The 19,685-nt window shown below is 45.4% G+C and overlaps 1 protein-coding gene across 1 annotated transcript; it reads right to left on the reverse strand.

Moving 5' to 3' along the window:
* Positions 1-4,325: 4,325 nt before the first annotated feature.
* On the reverse strand, positions 4,326-18,763 carry RND3 (Rho family GTPase 3). The gene is made up of 5 exons (XM_075757295.1): positions 18,406-18,763; positions 18,233-18,320; positions 11,016-11,125; positions 9,365-9,499; positions 4,326-6,423 (listed from the first exon to the last, which is right to left on the reverse strand). The coding sequence occupies exons 1-5, from the start codon at positions 18,553-18,555 to the stop codon at positions 6,172-6,174; spliced, it is 735 nt and encodes a 244-aa protein (XP_075613410.1). The 5' UTR covers positions 18,556-18,763; the 3' UTR covers positions 4,326-6,171.
* Positions 18,764-19,685: the final 922 nt, after the last annotated feature.

Here is a 19,685-nt window from a genome sequence, read left to right on the forward strand (position 1 = left end):
CTGGGGTCATACCAGGACCCACCGTAACTCCTCAAGCAGCACCCAAAGGTGCTGCAGGGCATTACAGCCGTTGTTCACGGCTTACATCACAGGGTGACAACCACCACGTAGAGCACTTGGTGCCAGGGAGCGATTCAGCATCCTCTGCCCTGTCACATCCCAGGGCACCACCAGGACCACCCATGCCATTTGCTGGCCTGGCTGACCCGGACTCCAGCCACGGGCCAATATCTTAGAGCCATCCACAGTGTTCGTTTATTTATTTATTCTCCTGCTCCTTCAAACTGGGTGCTTGCTTAAGTCAAGGCTGCTCGTGTTGGGGATGAAGCCTTTCTTCGGGCTTTCCCCCCAAAAAGCCAGGCGACCCCAGCGCAGCCCCACCAGCCAGAGCCCTTCTCCTTCCTCTGCTGCTCGTGGGTTAGCAGGGACCGTAACTTCACTCTCCCCATGTATATATTTAATAATATTACTTAATATGAGCATTGTTTCTTTGCACATACACTGAAAAATCACTTCATGAGCACACCACATAGGCACACTGTAGCGGGTTATCGATACCTCCCCGCTCCAACATTTTACATTTTCCTGCTAAAGTGAGTGAAACAGCTACTTTCACCCCAAAGCGGCACCCAGGATGGCCACGGCAGAGCAGGACATCCCCTTTCACAGCCTTTCTGCAGCTGACGCGTAAGCAACCTCTTACCAACTTCAGCAAATTGCAAGGGAAAAAAGATTTATCAGCTTTCGGAGGACTTTGTGGAATTTGTGCCACGGTGTATGTGTAACGGCAAGGAGCTGGAGCTGCCAGGATTAGCGCTTCTGCGAAGCGCGTGAATCGGTGGGCTAAAAAAAACCATTTCCCATTTGACAGCTGTAGGAAGGCTTCCTTTTTCACAGATCCTTTTTAAAATTGGACAAGATCTTTTTTTCTTCCCCCCCCCCCCCCTCAGATTGCTTCTCATCCCTAATCCTCCAAACTAATTTAGGAAGGATAAACAAGAGACACTTGGCAAGAACATCCCTCCTCGATATCGAGCAACTTCCACCCTCACGGGGCTCTTGTGCTGGGAGCCTGGACCCCAGCATCCCCTCGTCGGGGCTCAGCACCCTCCAAGGGCCACTTTGGACATTCAAGGGCCTCCTGGGAAGCTGAAGGAGCTGCAGGAAAACAGAAACGTTGCTTCTGCATCTGATATATTATCGCTTGAGCGTTCAAACCAGCAACGGCCGCTTTTGCGGGCCCAGGGACTGCAGCTCTGCCGCAACTCCAGCATCTCAGCGGCTTTTGGAGAAAGGCTGGCAGTTAGAACGAGACCTGAATGGGATGGAAAGTCCCTGAGAAAAAAAAAAAAATTAAAAAATTAATAAATCTTCTGTTATAAGAAAGGAGTTTGGTAGGAAGAAGCCCAATGAGCTGAGAATTACTAATTACTTGCTTTTCAGCAAATAATCCCTCCCTTAGGAGAGCCAGCGCTGCTACGTGAGGATTAGGCAACGAAATGCCGTATTGACAACAGCAAATTATTAATTAGGCAAGCTCTGCCCGTTTCTCTCTGCAGATTGGCTATGAAGAACAGTCCGAGACACGAGCCGTCTCTTCCTCGAGCTCTCCTCCCTGCCTGCCATCAGCCCCAGAGACGGGCAGGTCCTGCCTGCGGGGAACCGGGGCCACCAGACTGACCCATCCACCCAGGACCCAGCACCGCCGAGCAGCCCCGCACCCTCAAACCGAAATAACTGCACCTGCTAGAGCCTCAAGCAGCTACCAAGATGGGTGGAAATACCCGTAAATATCCATCAAACAGCATAACTCGGCCATTTTTAAAGTTTATTGAGGAACGCGGGGTGGGTTTGGTTTTGTCGCCCACCTTCTCCCCGCTGTGCCGGCATCCTGGTGGCCACTGCCTCCTCCCTCGCGAGGATCACGCGCCGAGGATGTGCTCGTCACAAATGGTCTGCAAAACGAGGAGGTGCTGAACTGCACGTACTCAGCACGGCGAGGGGTTGCCATCCCGCCGAGACGCGGTGCCAGGTCTATTTCTGCACCACAAAGCAGCCCACCGCGTTTAGAAACACTGCTCTCCTGGGGATTCCCCGGGGTTCCTCCAAGGAATGAGTTTTAGTCAACTGCCTCAACTACTGCAAGTGATTGCACAACCCAGCCGTGCAATAAAAGAACAACAACAAAAAATCACACTTTTTGGAAGTGCGAGTCATGGTGATCTGCCAAAATTTGTTTTCCAGGGATCAAATACTGAAGAGAAACACCTGACCGAGCCACAGCCTACAACTGAAAATACTTCCAATTTGCTCCTTGCTCACCTCAGCAAGCGACCGGAGAGCTGACGGGGCCGACCATCTTACCAACACCAAACCGTGCAGCTGCAGATGTCACCTCAAGCCCAGCTCCAGCTTTAGAAGAGTAAACCTCTTGCTCAGAGGTTTAAACCGCCACGGCCACAGCTAGTAAGAGATGTTTCATGCGCGCAACAGAATTGGCAATTCTGGTCTAAAGGAAATGGCAGGACTAGCAGCAGGAACAGAAAAAAAGATTAGTGGCTTTAGACAGACCTATCGATATTTTTTTATATATTAAGAGGAACATGTCAATAAATCAAGGCACCTCCATCTTCCATCTGCTTAGAGCAAAATAAAGGAGGACTGAACTGGTGGCCTTAAAGGAGGGTAGTGATCAACTAACGATCAACGCTCTTTGGGAAAGGATCTTCATCTCCTTTCTGTAGGGGTCCAAGTACGGTTTAAAAGCACCTTTAACAGTACTTTCCTAATCCACACCGCGTGACTTGTGACCACACCACGCTTGGGCCTCACACAGGAGTGACACAAAACCAAGCCCGTGCACATTAAATGGGTTAAAAATTCCTTACAAACTTTGGTGGATCTCAAAACCAAAACTGGAATCACTAGGAAGGCTTCAAGGAGGTTATTTCTTTGTCCTAACCTACTTCACTGGGTCTTACCAAGACCATGAAAACAGCAGATCAGAGGATTGAAAAGAAATAGCAGGATCCACAAAACCCTGGCAAGGGGTAAAGCGGCGAAAAACACGTACGACCATACCGCTCTGCCACGCGTGAGCAAAAACCAGCCGTGCCGTAGGCAGGTGCCAGGAAGCCCCGAGCACTCGGTGTGGGGAACTGGTGACCTGGGGCCAAGGGTGCGATGGTAAAGCCCAGCATAAACACAAAGCACTGGCAGTGGAAATGTTGTGTGGCCCAGCTGCTCCTCCAGCGATCGTAATCCTGACAAAGATGGCAAAGACCTAAAAGAGCACTGAGAGGAACCACACAGTTGGTTGAATATGAATTGGAAAATATCCTTTACAGCAAGAGACTGAAAGTCATTGAAGGAGTCGATCTGTTTGGTTCTTGGTGACCTAAAGGTGTATTTAAATTCACTCATCAAAAGTATGTCAATCTGACACACGTACAACTGGATGGAAAGACCAGAGACCAAAACAAGTTCAGGCTACAAAGACGAGGCAGCTTTTTAGGCGTAATAATTAACCCCTGGCCGAACGCACCCCACCGCAGCGGCCAGCCTCACCAGAGGAGTTCCTACACCCCCACTGCACCCTGCCAGAGGCCACCTCCAGCTCCAAGAGGAGCTGCTGCAGGGCTGGCGTGTCACGGACGTGGGGGAACGGGGGTCCCCAGGAACTCACAAGCTGCTGGAAGGGCTCTGCAGCGGGGAGCGACGCTGCGGACCCAGCCCAGCACCCTCCCACCAATCCGAGCCACCTGCTAGCACAGCAGGTCATCCACTCCCGTAATTACAGCATCTACACAGCCAGGGAACAAAACCTGGCTTGGTTGTCATCAGAAATAGAAAAAAGGATGATCAGGTCAGCGCAGGATGGTGACAAGCGTTAGTGAGATAAGCAGCTGCTGGGGCTTCTGCATGACTTTGGAGATGTAGACCCAGAAGCGAGACAGAAAGTCCCTTCGACTTGTTTGAGGACAAGTTTAAGGGAGAAAGCCAAAGAACAGTTCCTAGGAACAACCTGGAATATATGAAACCTTTTAAAAAGCAGCACTCAAAGCTTCAGAAGCAAAATGAACCAAACTTCACTCGTTCGCCTGCTCCGGTCTCCGCAGCCTCTGTCACTTTTGGGAAGCAGAACTCAGGTAAGAAACCAATACCACGTACTTAAATAAAATGCCAAAGAACCCAAAAGGCTGTTGGGAAGGGTAAGACTGATTTCTATTCAAATCACATCCTAACTCCCAGCTACGCCTGGCCTGTAGCTCAGCACAATTATGTCCAAAACACACCGGTATTAATGAACTAACACACAAAGGCCATTTCCACTACAAGTCAGTTACTTTTTTTTTTTAATTCAAAGAAAAAAAATGGTAATTTTAATAAATACTGCAGAAACATTAACCAAACATACAAAGTGACTTCAACAATTAAAAAAAGTAATGAATGTCCTGTTTTATAACAGTTATAACTTATTTTTTCCACAATATTTAAATACAGAAAGCACTTACCAGCTATTTTGTAATACTGCCCTAAGCGCACTGTTGCATCAGTCAAAAGCTTATTACTGTGGTAAAAATGTCTTTTTGTGGGAAATAATTGGAATTGGTGGTGTGGGGGTTTTTTTTCGTCTTTTATCAGATGAAACAAAGTGCCGGGAACACACAGAACTGAGTTTTAATTATGGTGACCCTTTACCTTTGCACAAGTCAACAGGAACACAGCTTTAACACTTCAAAAATGAAGCATTACCCTTGGGAACAAAACACTTGTCCTCAACAAGCGACAGCCACGCTGGTTAGAGCTTACAGTATCCTTCTTTTGAGAGAAGCTAGGAGTTCAGTCGGTCAGTAAACAGTTGCAAACCATTTTAAAGGGCAATTTATTTAACGTAACAATAGTATTCAGTAAGCAAAAAGGAATTTGACTTAACTGGTTCACTGGATACGTATATATTAGTCTTAAAGACTAAGGGCAGTATCCCGTTTCCACCGGGGACCCCTTAAGGCGTCACAGTTCTTCAGACCCCATTTCCTCACCACGAGCAAACGAAGTCTGCAATGAGAGACGGCTTGCCCCAAAAATAAGAGCATCACAAAAGTTAATCTGGCTCTGCTGGCTCATTTGCAGATTCTCAGGGTTTTTTTGCAAAGCTAATTGCAGAGAACCACATCACAGAATAGCACCTCTCCGTAGCATTTACAGAGGGCTAGTTCCTGGGATCCACCTGGCTCTCCAACTCCTAGCAGAAGCAGAGGAGTCTTGGGGCTTCCCCAGATGGGCAGTAAGGCTTAACGAATTATCACGGTTGTAAAACTAAGCATCATTTGTCATCATAGCTCTTAGCACCTTTCACTTCAACCTACAGCGAGATACCCATACAGAACACCAGAACTGGAGATCATTTCCACTCTAAATTACAATCACAAAGAGGAACGGAAAGTCAGAGTCCTGCGATAGGCAGGTTGTTTGCCCCCACACCCCAACTCGATCCGTTTAATTTCCAGCATGCGAGGGCACCTAGAACACTGGGAAATCTCCAACGGTTGTCTTCATTACCAGCGTGCTCAACCGCAGATTGTGCTGCCGTCTCGGGAAGGCAAAACTCCAGACTTCTCACATACAGTGTTTTCCTCTAGGTGACGCACAGGCGCTGACATAACGCTCCATTTTAATGATGAGCTACTAGAAAATTAGATCATATCCTTTGGAAAACCAACTATAAGGTCACAGGGATAGTTTCTTAATGAGAAGGGCATATTAATGTCTTCTTTAAAAAAAAAGATTAAAGTATTATTTTAATGAAATCAAAGTGGTAGCATCCAGGAGTAGAGCGTTAATAAAAGAAACAAGCACTGTCAATGACATCTCTCTTCTCCACAGTGTTATTTTCCCATTCACCCTCTCTTTCCTCAGCACATTCAAAACATTTTCCCTTTTTTTTTTTTTTTGGCATTTTCTTCCACATATCAATTCCCGATGCCACCTCGTTTAGAGCCATTTCTTCTCGCTGCTCAGTTCCTAAGTACAGTCTCACACAAGAGGTGAAGAGTCTCCGTTAAAGCACTGGCAATAAGCCCTCGTTAAATACCATGTGGCTGTGTACTTCATTGAGCCTCCACCCCTCCCGGACGCTCTCTTCCTCCTTCTCCAGGAAATCAAGGTCCTTCACATCACCGTGCAACTCTTTGCTTTGTCCTTTCGCAAGTCCGTCGCCACTGTGGAAAGTTCTGGCCTGCCAGGCGTGTGTGAAATTCGCTTTGTTGCCCTCTGTGATTTGTTTCGTTTAACATTTTTATTTGTTTTATTCACACACGCCAAGGTGGCAACATGAAAAATGTCTCTGACACTGTTTTCTGACTGTAAGGCTGAGCATTCAATATATGTAGCTGCTCCAATCTGTTTGGCCATATTTGCACCCTAAGGGAAAAAAGAACATGCAATCAATACCAAGTTTCCGCAGAGAGCCAAAGCAAACCATACAATTACTTTTCAGCGCTGTTTCCCGTACACAGTGTTTTGTGAAAACCAAAGCTAAAGCTCCAGCATGACAGCCAGCAGCTAATTTTGCTAAACAAACAGAGCTTTGGTTCCAAGATGCATTAAACAACTATCCAAGCATTATCTCCTATGCTGATAATTACAAACTGGAAGAGAGAAGATAAGTTCAGTGACCTGCAAACAACTGCAGAAAGCCAGAGAAGTGTCAGTAGGACCCATTTAGCAATCTCACCCTTACACCTTAACTTGCATCTGTGAATCATGTGCTCACTGGGAAACGTCTAGACCCAACAGCTTCCAGATTTAAGGCTGCTATCTCCAAAGAGAAAATGTATTCTGACTGCCTTAAGGGCTAGCCAGCACGTCCCTGACCTGGAGCAGAGCCCGTGTTACAGCTCCACAGAGGGGGCAAAGTTCGTAGGGAAACGTTCTGTGGGGTTCTGGGTCAGGGATAGTTACATCAACTTGTAGCTAGGGAACAGGCAAAAAAAAAAAGGAAAAAAGGACATTAGTGCTTATATGAGCCCTTTTTTGATTTTAAGTGCATTAAAAGTCAAAGCAGGGATATTTGTTCCAGCAGCCCAAGGAAAACACCACGTGACTGGCAGATGACAATACCCTTGTGGATTTTACTACTGGAAGACAATACAGCATTGTGTAAAAAAATGGAGTAGTTTCAATGGAATTTTACTTCTGAGGGATGAATCTTTTTAGTAAGTTACAAGACCCAACCACATCCTTGATGTGCCACTCCTCCCATCTTCATGAGCCTGAGATACAGGCACAAGCCAGTCCAACCCCTCTCCTCTTTGTTCTGGTGCCGGGCTGATGGCACTAATCTATCAGGACTTCAGTGTGCACTATTTACACTGCAGTGATGCAGCCATCTTCTTATCAAGTGGGAGTGGCTGATAAAGGAGCATTAGATTGTAGGACAAGCCCTTCCCACAGTTAAACATCTCAACTCCTACTAACCAAGCCTAGCCTACACCTTAGAGCCTCCGAAATGTTTGCTCAGGTGTAGCTGACTGGAAACCAGGTAGCATACTGGAAGGAGGGTGTCACCATCCTGGGCTTTATCCTCCCAACGCTTCCTTATGAGGTTAAGGGGAATGGGGAAAACCCCACTAAGGTCTTTGATCCCATGTTGACTTAGCAGGGCAAGGAAATTCAAAAATAAGCTGTGTTTCTCGACCCCAGAGGACTCTTCCCTAGGACTAAGTGCAGGAGAGCACCGGGGTGCTTCACGTCCCCAGGAATTTAGCAACCACAAGAGCTACAACCATTGCTCAGTTTAAGCTTTTGCTTACATAGAGTACAGATGAAGTTATAGGAGTCTGCTGAATTATGGGCTTCCCTGTAGCACGTACTATTTTCTCTTCAGCTGCCAATAGTTTCTGGCTTAGTCCTTTGTGTTCGGCTGACTCCTGATCCTAAGGGGTACAGGCTAAGCTGTGACACCAGAGAGGTGTGAGTCTTCAACTCCAGGGGACAAACCCACCCATCAGTAGGTTTTTTGATCGCTATCTATGGAAAGGGGTGAGACTTGGTGATTTTACTGAAGTACTGTAAAAAATGTAACATATGAACTTGTGTATGTAATAAGTGGCAGACAGGATTTCCTTTTAAGTTTAATGTTCAAAGAAAAATAGCATGGAAAATTACAGCTCTGAGGTTGAACAGCATAAATATATACACATACAACAGTGGTAGTCTGTAACTAAGATGACATCATCTGCAACAAGCAAGACTTAAGGACACTTCTGTACTGTTTTACATGAAGGTAAAAAACTGGCATTTAGTTTCATATAAAATCGTCTGAGACAGAGGGATGTTTACCAAGTGAAGTGTAGAAAAATGCCATAAACAGCATAAGCCATCGCAGCACAACACTCCATGTTATATTTTAATCACGATACTCAGTTTGCATTGTCAAATTTAAACCTGCTGTAGGAGGCTGCAGTATTAGTGATCACATATTAGGAGCTGTTGGTTTGGAAAAACTGCGAGTGGGATAAAACATCAAAAATTGATAGCAGAGGATATATAGACTAGCTAAAGTTACTTCTGGAGGTACCATTCTCACTCTTACACCCTGCAGGGTGTATTCTCAAACCACCACTGTGATTCAGCTGCAATGCATGATTGCATGATACATATGCATGAGTAATAAGGGGAAGTTTACCTTAGAGCCCAGTTTTCCCTTGTTCTCTATCTCCTGCTCTCCCATGGCTTTTCCCTTTCACCCCAGTTTTCACTAGGGAAGTGAGAAGTTTGGAGCCAGGCAGGAGGATAGATTGTCCAAACTTCTCGCTTCCCCAGCAGCAGAGAACTGCTGCCAAGAATTAAGATGCTTTCTGGATTTGCTGCCACCTTCAGAGAGCACTACAAAGTGTTTTCTCAGGTGTTTTAAGGCAAGAGGACTTTAAAGGGGACAGATTATATGCAATACTTGAGGCTAAAGTCAAACAAACGACATTCAAATCTGAAGTCTGAAGACAACAATTTTACCAATTTGTCAGTAAACACACAGGACATGTCACCGCTCAGTTACTACTTTGGCCTCTGCAGACCCAGAAAACTTAATCTTCAATTAACTTAAAAGGCTCTTTGCAACCAATGACGCTTAAAGCACACATTGTGGGGCTGCATGATTCTCTGCTGCATCCAGTCTACAATTAGGCTTTGCCTTTACTCATAATAGCTTTCAAATTCACCTCCATCTACTACTACAGTATGCACATCTGCCTTCCAGGATGCACTGATGTCTACAGGGGGGAGAAGTTGCTCTTAAAGATGGCAACAGTGATAGAAGAGAATCTTATCTTCCACCCCTAAGTACAAAGGACATGGCACATACCTGATCATAGGACACAGGCGTCTGCCGCTGATTGGAAAGTTCCACCAGTGTGCTTACATCTGTGCGCAGATCCGACTTGCAACCAACCAAAAGCATCTTGGTGTTTGGACAAAACTCCTGGATTTCACCTTTCCACTGTAAAATTTTAGGTTGTTATTATACTTGAGTAGTTGAATGTTTAAATCCAAAGCAGCAATGGATACAAGATGAAGTTCAATAAGTCATGACATTTTATGTGGATATATTCTTACATAGTAGTTGTATCTACCTTCAAGCTAATTTCTAAAGGCATTAGTTCCAGCAGAATCTGGTCAAGGATGAAACCTTACAGTCTCATACACTCATTAATTCCACCAACTTACTAATCAAGACGGCATGAGTCGAGATTGTTTACCTACATGAGTAAAGGTTTGCAGACCTGTCGCTCCTCACAAGGGGTAAACACCCAGCCATAGCCATTTGCAGACAGGAACCAAAGAAACCGGGTGTCACCACATTTAATGGTTCCTCAGGACAGAGATACAGAGGCAGCATTGCTAAATATTGGCTCATGGCTACATCCTCACACCTAAAACCACACGAATCTGTCAAGGGTTTAGCTATTGTGAACCAGTAATAAGCCCTTCAAACAGAACTTGTGATATATTCCTTGGTTTTCTTCCCCTTCTACAGGGTTATTTTGAGAACAAAAGCCAAAAATTTCACAGCATAATCTGGAGAGATGACACAAACCCTGAAACTTAAGGATATTGTTTGGGTTTAAAAGCATATTAAGAAAAATCTCTCACAAAATTAAGCAAGGTTATCAAGGACAGAAAACAAAGAGACAGTTCTAGATACTTGTTGGCACAGTTAGTAGCTGAGAGAATAGTCTTAAGTATTTTCTGTGGACTATTCAGAGCATTGTGTGCCACTTTATTCCCAGTGACACAAGAATCACTGGCCCCAGCTACAGAAAAAAAAAAGGAACTTCAGGTCATTAAGCCTCAAAGACAACACTGCAAAGTTGAGTCATGCCCAGTGACCAAGAAGAGGAGTGACCATGACGACCTTGCAAACAGAGCTTGATTATCAAAATTCAATGTTTTAACTTGGCGAAAAGTCTGGCACTGAATCTCAGATCACCGAGCTTCTGAAAAATTCTAAGCCCGGTGCAGGATTGCATTTCTATGCCACTGCTAGGTCTTCTGGTGTCTTCCAGAGGCATTTGTCACTGGCTCCTTAAAACTCCAGGCTGAGGAATTATGTAAAGCCATGGCAAAAGTCCAAACACTTGGCAGGCACATTTTAACCATCTTTGCAACATGGCAAAGTTTCTCAATCCTGTCTGTTATACAAACACAATGTGAGAGACAATTTCTTGCTGCACCCAGCCCTGCACCTCACACCACCCTGAACAATTCACTGCTGTGTAACGGCTGAGGTATGAGAATTTACTTCACCCCTGAGCATCCATTAGAGAGCTTTTGTTTTCAATTAACATTCACCCCTTTCAAACAAATGATCTCAAATTCTAACAGTGCAGTTCTGTCATCTCTCCATTACAAGCAACAAACCGAAGTTCCCAATGTAGGAGGCGGCACCACTCCTCAGAGATTTAAAGACAAGCTACTCAAACAGTTCTGTACTCAGATGTTTCTCGAACACTTGCCTTTTTTAGCACACTGTCAAGAGTTTCTGGCCGACTGATGTCAAAGCAAATCAGGACAGCATCAGAATCTGGATAGGAGAGCGGGCGGACATTGTCGTAATAAGGAGACCCTGCAGGAAAACAAACAACACTTATTAGTTTATATTTTCCACTTTCTGCAGTCACTCAAAGCTTATTCAGACAGCTTAGAAAGATTTTCAGTGAAGCTCTTCAATAGCATCCTACTACCACCTTTTCTTCAATAGCACTATATTCCCAAAACACTCATTGCAGTTGCTCACATCCCCACTTTCCTTTTCTCACCTACACAAGCAACAGCTTTCCCAAATAATTAAGAGTGATAGCACCCCAGTGATCCACCTCCCACCCAAAGCTTGTGATGCTCCCAATAACAAGGAAAGGGAAATTGGGTCAGCCCAAATTTAAGTCCCAGCATTAACCTGCAGGGATTTGACTTTGAGAACAAATCCTTAACCTCCAAAAGGCTTCTTCAAAGCAGATCTGTCACAGTTCATGTGTTTCCAGTTCATGGAAAAATTCAGAAAGTTTTTAAACAAATCAGTTTTGATTTTTCTAACATTTAATTTAAAACAAATAGTTCCAAGTGCAAAAAGCATCTTAGGTTGTCATGGATATCGGCAATTTTTAGAAGAAACTCTTGCTTCAAATTGAAGCATTTCTTGCAGTACTCCAGCAGGAAGAATCCCAGTGCTGTAGACAGGCACGCAAGTTATCTGCCACAAAAAGCCTCACCAATCTATAAAGCAATATATGCTTGCAATAAATGTCTACATTTAGCCCATGGAGTTTTTCAATCAATGAGATCAAAGCTAATCTACTAATCTATGGAACAAATAAATAGGTCCACTATTGCACTTTGTGCATGTTTTACTTCCAGAGCTGTTATGGGATACACTGGTTTTCTTTAAGAATCATCATGATGTGCAGAGTTGCAAATACATCTCCAGAGTCAGAAATCTTATTGTTATCATCTGATGAATCCAGGAACAGGTTTTGGGGAAAAAATCTTCCTTTTTTCTAGGAAGTTCCAGTTGCTCAGCCACCATTCAGTTCGGCCTTAACTCTGCTGAAGCTTCACTTACTGAGGAGAATGCATTTATGATTTAGAAGGGTACTTAAACAGTTAAGTGGTCCAACAGGATAAGGGATTGGGCTTTAAAATGCATGCCTGCAACTTAAAATGCATTTTCTTAGTCATATGGTCTTATTTCTGTATTTTTCTCTCATGAACCTAAAATACAGCACAGAGCATATGCAATGAGAATACAGCTTGCAAGAGTTTTAGGGTTATCAGCTAATTATACCACCAATTTTCCAACTATCTAAAACTAATTGGCTGTAATGTCTCAGAGGCTGAGCAGACTATTAACTGGATTAGAGAAATTCCTCAAGTTTTTAACTGACAGACAGCTCATGCTGTTGCACAAAGCAGAGCGGGGAAATGGTGTGAACGTATCGCAGATGACTTCAGTTGGACAGCTTATACTGGAAGGAAAGAGTCAAGAATCCCAGGAATGTTGTTTTTGAAATGAAGAGTAACACATGGGGAATGAAGCATTACCAAACTAGGTAGCAGAAGGTAATTTGTTGAACAAGACTATTTTATTCAAATGCTCATCTTCATAAATGATGTCAATCTAACAAAGAGGCAGCTGTCAAAAACCGCTCTTCAAAAAAGTTAGCTGTCTTCAGCTGCAAATGACACATTAGAAAAAAAAAATCTAAGCGAGCTGAACTGACCGGTAGTTACCTACTCACTGGAGCTCAGCTCTGCTTGCAGCTACTATCAATAAGCATTTGCCATTACTAATTATTTGCCAGCAGTGCTATTACAGTGCCTCCATCCTGGAGCCCCAGGGCCAAGTTATTTTGCCTAGAGCCCCAGGGCAAAGGTATTTACCCCAGAGAGAGGAACTGCAGAGCAGCATGCCCTTAACTAGCCACCCACACCGCTCTGCGGCATTAGACTGGCCAAAGCGCAGACTGCTGCCTGGCCAGCAGGCTAGTGAGAGCCACTGTCTGGCTAGCACATCTCCCTGCGAGTTGAGGCACGCAAGGGCAAGACTGAAGATCATTAATGCTTGGCCAAATGGTGGCTGGCTAGAAAGGAGTCTCAAAAAAGCCTCACCCAGAAACTAATTCCTTAGACACATACCTATCTTCTCACTCACCAGTCTTCAGGGATACAACATACCATATATGTCCATCAGCATGTATTTATGTATACATACAGTCACCACCTCCAGCCCAGAGACTCCTTTCTACTGTGTCAGCTGTAGCTGTGTTTGTTTTGAGGGTTTTTCTTTTTTGGGTTTTCCTTCTGAACCTCTCATATTAAAGATGCTGAGCTAGAATAAATGTACTTTTATAGGCAGCCCTTCTGCTCGGACGCAAGCGAGGAGGAATATTTGACACCTCCTTTTCTTTGGGGTAGTGTGTGGCAGAACAAACGGGAACCATTTAAAGTACTCGGGCTGCAGTATCAACAAAGGAAATTTCCTGGTCTCATTCAACAGCAATAACTGAACCTTTATTACTGCGCAAATAAAGAGGCGCTACGGCCCTCGCTGTGCGAGCCTATTCAATCTGGCATTTCATCGTTTCGCCCAGAGAAACCCTCAGAAGCCAGGAATCTCAGGAATGAGGCTCAAGTCTGAACAGACAACTTGAGCGCAGCCCAGTAAGGCTGCTCACTCTTTTTCAAGTTAGTCTGTAGATTTGAAGCCATGCCAACCCTAGAAAACAGAAGGAGAATGTAGAGCTACAGCTAGGGTATTTGAGGGGGGGGTGGGGGAAATAAGCCTGTTTGTGATTTCGTTCCTACAAAATAAAACATTCTTGTCAAGGACAACAGATGATTTTTCAGTTTTATCAAGGAACTGCTGATAATGCTGTGGTTTGTTTTACTTTGTGGTGGAAGTATAGTCCAGCTGCAATCTCCCCTTTTTTTAAATCTGTTTGGCAGCTTAAATAATGTTTAAATTATTTTAGCTTAAATTAAGAATTAGCTACTTCTAAAGAGTTACATTTCATGCAAAGAACAACATGAATTCAGCTTTTAAACTGAAATAAAACCCCTCCTCAGCAATATGGTTGGCTTTGGTCTACAGAAGATACCAAGCTTAGGTTTAAATATTACTACCTTTATAAATAACAGAATTACATGGTTAAACATTAAAGCATACTTAATTGTTTGATGGCTTAATGCTACTCTAAGATGCTAGATCACGGAGATGATGCCCTATCTGTCTGCAAGACCCACAGCCACCATCACCACCAGTTCCAACCAGGAGGTTCAGCCCCACGTCCCACCTACAGAGCTCATGGTGCTGCTCAGCCTCTGCTTGTCCCCAGGCCCTAAGGAAAGCGGTGCTCAGTAACAGGCAAGACTTTAGTATTTACACACCACCAAGCAGCCATCAGGCATTAGTCTTTGTAGCCTTTTGGACTCCAGTCAACTGAAAGAACAACAGTTGAACAGCAGCATTCTCCCTCCCAAACCCTTGGGCTCACTAATTATCAGCTGCATAGAAAACACATCAAATAGTGCAGTGGCCGCTCTAAGGAGCTGACTCACTGCCGATGGCTTTCCTCCTTCCAAAGCCACCTTGGCTGTTTTGGATTTTGTATACTGAATATCACAGGACAAGTCACCTCCAAGCACATGACTACCACAATATGCATAGCATCTCAAACAGAAAACAGGACTTTGGTAGGTAACTTAGCATTCCCAGTTATCAATTCTAATTATTTCCCCTCTAAAGGGGGAAAAGAAAAGCCCGTAAAAAACAGTTCCTGTTACTCTGCCATGAAAGGAAAAAATCACAAGGCTAATACAGCCAACTTGCAAGCGAACTGGAAGGCAAAGACAGAAATTTGACATTTCCTTTACAATGCTTACTGCCAGAGCACTCAGAAAAATACTTCGTAACTTTAATTTATGTGTGTTTCAGATGGCTTCTGAAAGATTTCACCAAAAGGTTTATAATTAATATTATGTTTCTATATAGACACTGAATACATTGTGCACATTCAAATCACAGTCAAGCTAACCTGATTTAAAGCTCTAAGGCCCTTCTGGATTTAATTATATGCTAATCTCTAGCAATGCATAAGTATTTCTGGCCCTGTTGAGAATTACTTTACTGGAGTATCCAGAACAGTTTCCACAGTTCAACCATTAAAACAAGGAACTATAGTACGTTTTAGGGAGACACAGGTATGTAAACCTAATTAATAGTATGTGATTTCTGTGCCACAGCTGCTGTTGTACTAGCAAGAAATAGAAATATCAAAGCAGTCACTTTCAATGGAAGAAGCCAAAACCTTGTTAAATGTACATTAAGACAATGCCTACGGTAGACAAAGACATCTAATACACAAGTATTCTTCACAGTGTCCATCAGACTACAAGATGAAGCCTCAGCCTGAAGAAACTTCTAACGCTACCTGGCAAACCAAGCATGCAGCTCCCAAATAGCTCGAGACTGCCATGCTACGTTACCACAGAGTGGAATAATTTACAGCGTAGTTAGATTGCAACCAGACATTCCTGCTTTGAAAGAAGGGTTGGTAGTCCAAAAACCAATTGAAATTCAAGTTGGCAAGTGCTTTCCTTAATGCTGTGGCTAATTTAAATCCTTATAATGACTTGCAGAACTAGACAGGACCAGAAAAATATTTGAATAATGAATCTTCCCATTCCACTCTTACAAGTAAGAGTGTTCTGTCCCATATTTCTATGGGTATATCCAACATACAACAAAAATTTCCCAATACATTTAAAGCTAGCTCTAAAACGTTCCATCAGTTGCGTAACTCTCTACATTTTATACTTAGAAGTCCTCTAGGAAAAAAGCACATTATTATTATATAAAGGATCGTAAACCAAAACTACGACAGCAGGGCCTGTTCTCACCCTAACACAAGACTATTTTAACCAATGCCTACAGCTTTTCTCATTTTCTCAGTGAGCAAAAAAAAAAAATATGCTCAAAGTGGCAGCACCTTCCTTCCAAAGGATTCAACGCAAAACCCCACATTTACTTTAACTCAAGTTAGAAACTAATTTGCAAGGCAGCCTGTTGCATGCTCCCAGTTAGAAAATAGTTGAAGAAGGTTAAAAATAGATACTAAATACTGATCAAGTCATCTTGAAAGTATCTGCAGTATATTGTAATCAACCTCAGCTAAATAGCATCCTTCCCCCCTCCCTCAGGAGATACCAAACCCCCGTGTTGCAACAGACATTATCTTCCATTAGTATATGGCAGTTAATCAGTCATATTTTTAAGTCAACTAGATCTAGTCCTGCTTTAAAAATGTCATTAAGACATTTATTCTAATTCATCAGAAGACTAGGACAAAGACTTGTAAAAACATAAATTACCAAGAATTTAAGATAATGCTGAAACATTATCTTATCTTCTGATGTCCCTTATCTGGTGATGTGATTTTGCATTGGGTTTGGGTAGTGTTTCTGCCTGCGGTTGGCGAGAAGGGCTGTTTACGGAGAGGCAATTCTTCTGCAGAGTCCCACAACCAGAGGACCTGCTGTTCAGTAATACTTTCTAAGACCAAGCATTGTATCCTTCCATCATTTCCTCTTCAGTTTCAGATTGCAGACAAATTAACTAGTTGATCTTAAGCTTCTGACTCAAGTCAAATTTTCTATTAGTTCCAGGACAGGCCTGAGAAGATGACATGCACACGCAAAGGCTGGCAGGCGTTTCTTCCACTGCTTTTGTCTTTTGAAGTGCTACAGAATGTTTCATTACATGGGTGTCTCCAGCCTTTGACATACAGATTCCAAGCCTTCCCGTGTCAAACAACTTGTGAGCGTGTTGTAATTTAATAGATAAAGATAAAATTTTCCAAAATAACTGAAGTATTAATTTTTAATAAGCCCTTACTCCATAGAGTTTGTTACAGCCAGCTTCGTAATCAGGATGAAAGCTTGAACCAGACACTCTTAAGTCTGGAAGTCTTACTTGGCATAAGATGAAGAAAAAAAAAATCAGTTCAGAGTTACTCTGATACTGGTTGTGGGCACAGAGACTGCCTTTTCCCAGTAATCGTGTTGCAAGAATTTGGAATCATTTCCTCAACAGCAAGAAGAAAGCCAACTCACCACCTAAACTCCTATTTTATAAAAAAAAAGGATTAACATTTTCTTTTCTGGTAAAAGGCTTGCTTTCGTATCTAGAAGGAACTGCTGAGTCCAAATTCAACATTAAAAAGCTATCTACACCACCTGTCTAAAGAAGAAAGACCTTGCATACTCTGTCAAGTTCCTCCAGCTTTTTTTCCAATCGCTTCTGCGGAGTTAATGTTGATCCGCTGGCTGCCCACACTTCCCTCCAGCACAGAGGTGGCAAGTTCAGGGGTGCATCCCCACCACCCCAGCAGTAAGCTTAGTCTGATTATCAATGCCAGCAGGATCTAGAGGGGTTCCTGGCCTAAGGTGAGATCTAAGATAGCCAAGCACCAAGAACCTCAACCTTTGAGGCATGAGAGCCAGGGTTTTTGACGCGGCCACAACTAGAGCAGTGATGAGGACCCTAAGCTCTGCTCATGGGGTGTAAGAAAGGATGGCTCCCCCTGCACCCTCAGAGGGCCAGAGACACCCACCTCCCTTGTCTTTCCAGGCTATAAAGACTTCTCAAAAGCAGGGGGAAAAGTACTGTATTTCCTCAAAAAAAAAACCCCAAACAGGTATTAAGGACACCACAAGGAACTCAAGTCTCAGCTGATGTAATTTACCATTAGCATATATAAACACCTTTTCGCTCTTTTACTAGGTAAAGCAGGGTTTCCCGGCAGCGGAGGACCAAACGCGTCCCTGGAGCTCCCCAGATAAGCTCCTGCCAGTCAGGCAGGTGAGAACACATCCCGCTGCCCTGCAATGCCGGCGAACCGCTTCAAGGGACCTTCGTCCACACCCTTTGCCCTCCCCAAAAGTCAAGTATATCGCTAAAGTATACCTCAGATTTTTTTTTTAAAAAAAAACAGAACCCATCAGCAGCCGCTCGTCTCGCATGTGGAGACGGGCGGCCCCGGCAGGACGCGGCGGTGAGGGGCTGCGGGGCCGATCTCCCGCTTCCCCCGGCTCCCCGCACCGACGGGGGCGGCCGCTCCGCACCGATCCCCCCCCCCCACACACACACACACCCCCCTCGCCGCGGGGAAGCGCTCACCCGAGGTGTCCCAGAGGCTGAGCTCGATGCGCTGCGCGTCGATCTCGAAGCTGGCCGTGTAGTTCTCGAAGACGGTGGGGACGTAGTTCTGCCGGGAGACAGCGCACGGTCAGCCCGCCCCACCACCGCCGACCCGGCCCCGGCCCGACCCGGCCCCGGCCCGCCCGACCCACCTCAGGGAAGCAGTCCTTGGCGAAGACGTGGAGCAGCGCGGTCTTCCCGCACTGGCTGTCCCCCACCACCACGATCTTGCACTTCACGTTCTGGTTGGGATCCATCACCGCCTTGTTCGATAACTTCTGGCTCGCTCTTCTTTCCTTCATTGATCTCGGATTAGTCCCTCGGCCGGCCACAACAAAAGAAAAAAAAAAAAAAAACCCAACCACAACCCACACTCGGTTTCCTCAGAAAAAGATAAAAATAATTAAAAAAAAAAAAAAAGGAAAAAAACCCCAGGTGGAAGTGGCAGAGCCGCGGGACACTCCGCCGATCCCGCTCCGCTCGCCGGTCCCGCGCAGACTGCTTTGTCCCCCCTCCGCCCGCCTGTATTTATATCCTCGCATCCGCCAATCACCGCCCGCCGCTGGTGCGGGGCCCGCCCCTTCGCCGCGCGCTACCGGCGTGCCGCCGGAGCAGCGCGCCCCCTAGGGGAGTCGCATGGCGCAGCAGCCCCGGGCGGGGGCGGGGGGTCCCGGTGGTGCCCCGGTGGTGCCCCGGTGCTGCCCGCCCTCTGCCCGCCGGCAGCCCCTCCGCCTGGCCGCTGCCACGGCCCTCCCGGCTCCACCGGGACCGAGCCCACCCGCTGAGGGCTGAGGTGAAGCCGTGCCGGCGGCAGACCGCTGTCATCCTGTCAGGGAGAGAGGCCTGGTGTGGGGTCGGCGCCCTCAGGAGCGATGCGTGGAATAAAAGGTGTTCTTTTGTGGTGGGTTTTTTTTTTTTTTTTTAATTTTATACAGGCCGTCTATAAATCTCAGTGCTAGGAAAGGGAACCTGTGCCATGCGAGGCTTTGTGGCCTCTGGAGAGGGGCGAGGGGTGCCGGGGTCCCTCAGGGCGCTGCCCCCCCCGCCCCAGGGCCGCAGGCCGGGCTGAGGCCTCGGCCTTGACCGCACGGCAGAACCAGCTTGGCGGGTGCTGGTCGGGATTGTGGGCAAAGGGGGTGTTCACCCAAAGCGTGGTCATGAGGAGCCTGTCGGGATCCCAGAAAACATCCCCACCCTTAATGTGCTGCTTTTTTTTTAGCTTTCTGGAAACCCAAGCAAAACTGGATAACGGCTTATGTTCACCAGAGGACTGAACGCCGCTCTGACTGAAACAGCGATTCTGTGACAGCGCGGGGTAAATCTTTCCTGAAGCGACAGCACCGAACAAGGGATGGTTTGTGAGCAGTTCGTAGCACTCTTCTCCGTCAAGTGCCCCTCTCCTCTCCCGTATGGCTCCGCATGGCAGGCAGAC

The sequence above is a fragment of the Balearica regulorum genome, chromosome 6 (genome assembly GCF_011004875.1).
Source record: "Balearica regulorum gibbericeps isolate bBalReg1 chromosome 6, bBalReg1.pri, whole genome shotgun sequence".
NCBI classification, from domain to species: domain Eukaryota; kingdom Metazoa; phylum Chordata; class Aves; order Gruiformes; family Gruidae; genus Balearica; species Balearica regulorum.

Bases quoted from the DNA above. Each gene is read 5' to 3' on its own strand.
- RND3 (XM_075757295.1), bottom strand. From the start codon at position 18,555: ATGAAGGAAAGAAGAGCGAGCCAGAAGTTATCGAACAAGGCGGTGATG. The intron at 9,500-11,015 runs GCAAGTGTTCGA...AAAATTTTACAG, and splicing joins TTGACAGTGTGCTAAAAAAG to TGGAAAGGTGAAATCCAGGA. The intron at 6,424-9,364 runs GTATGTGCCATG...TTTTTCCCTTAG, and splicing joins CGCCTGTGTCCTATGATCAG to GGTGCAAATATGGCCAAACA.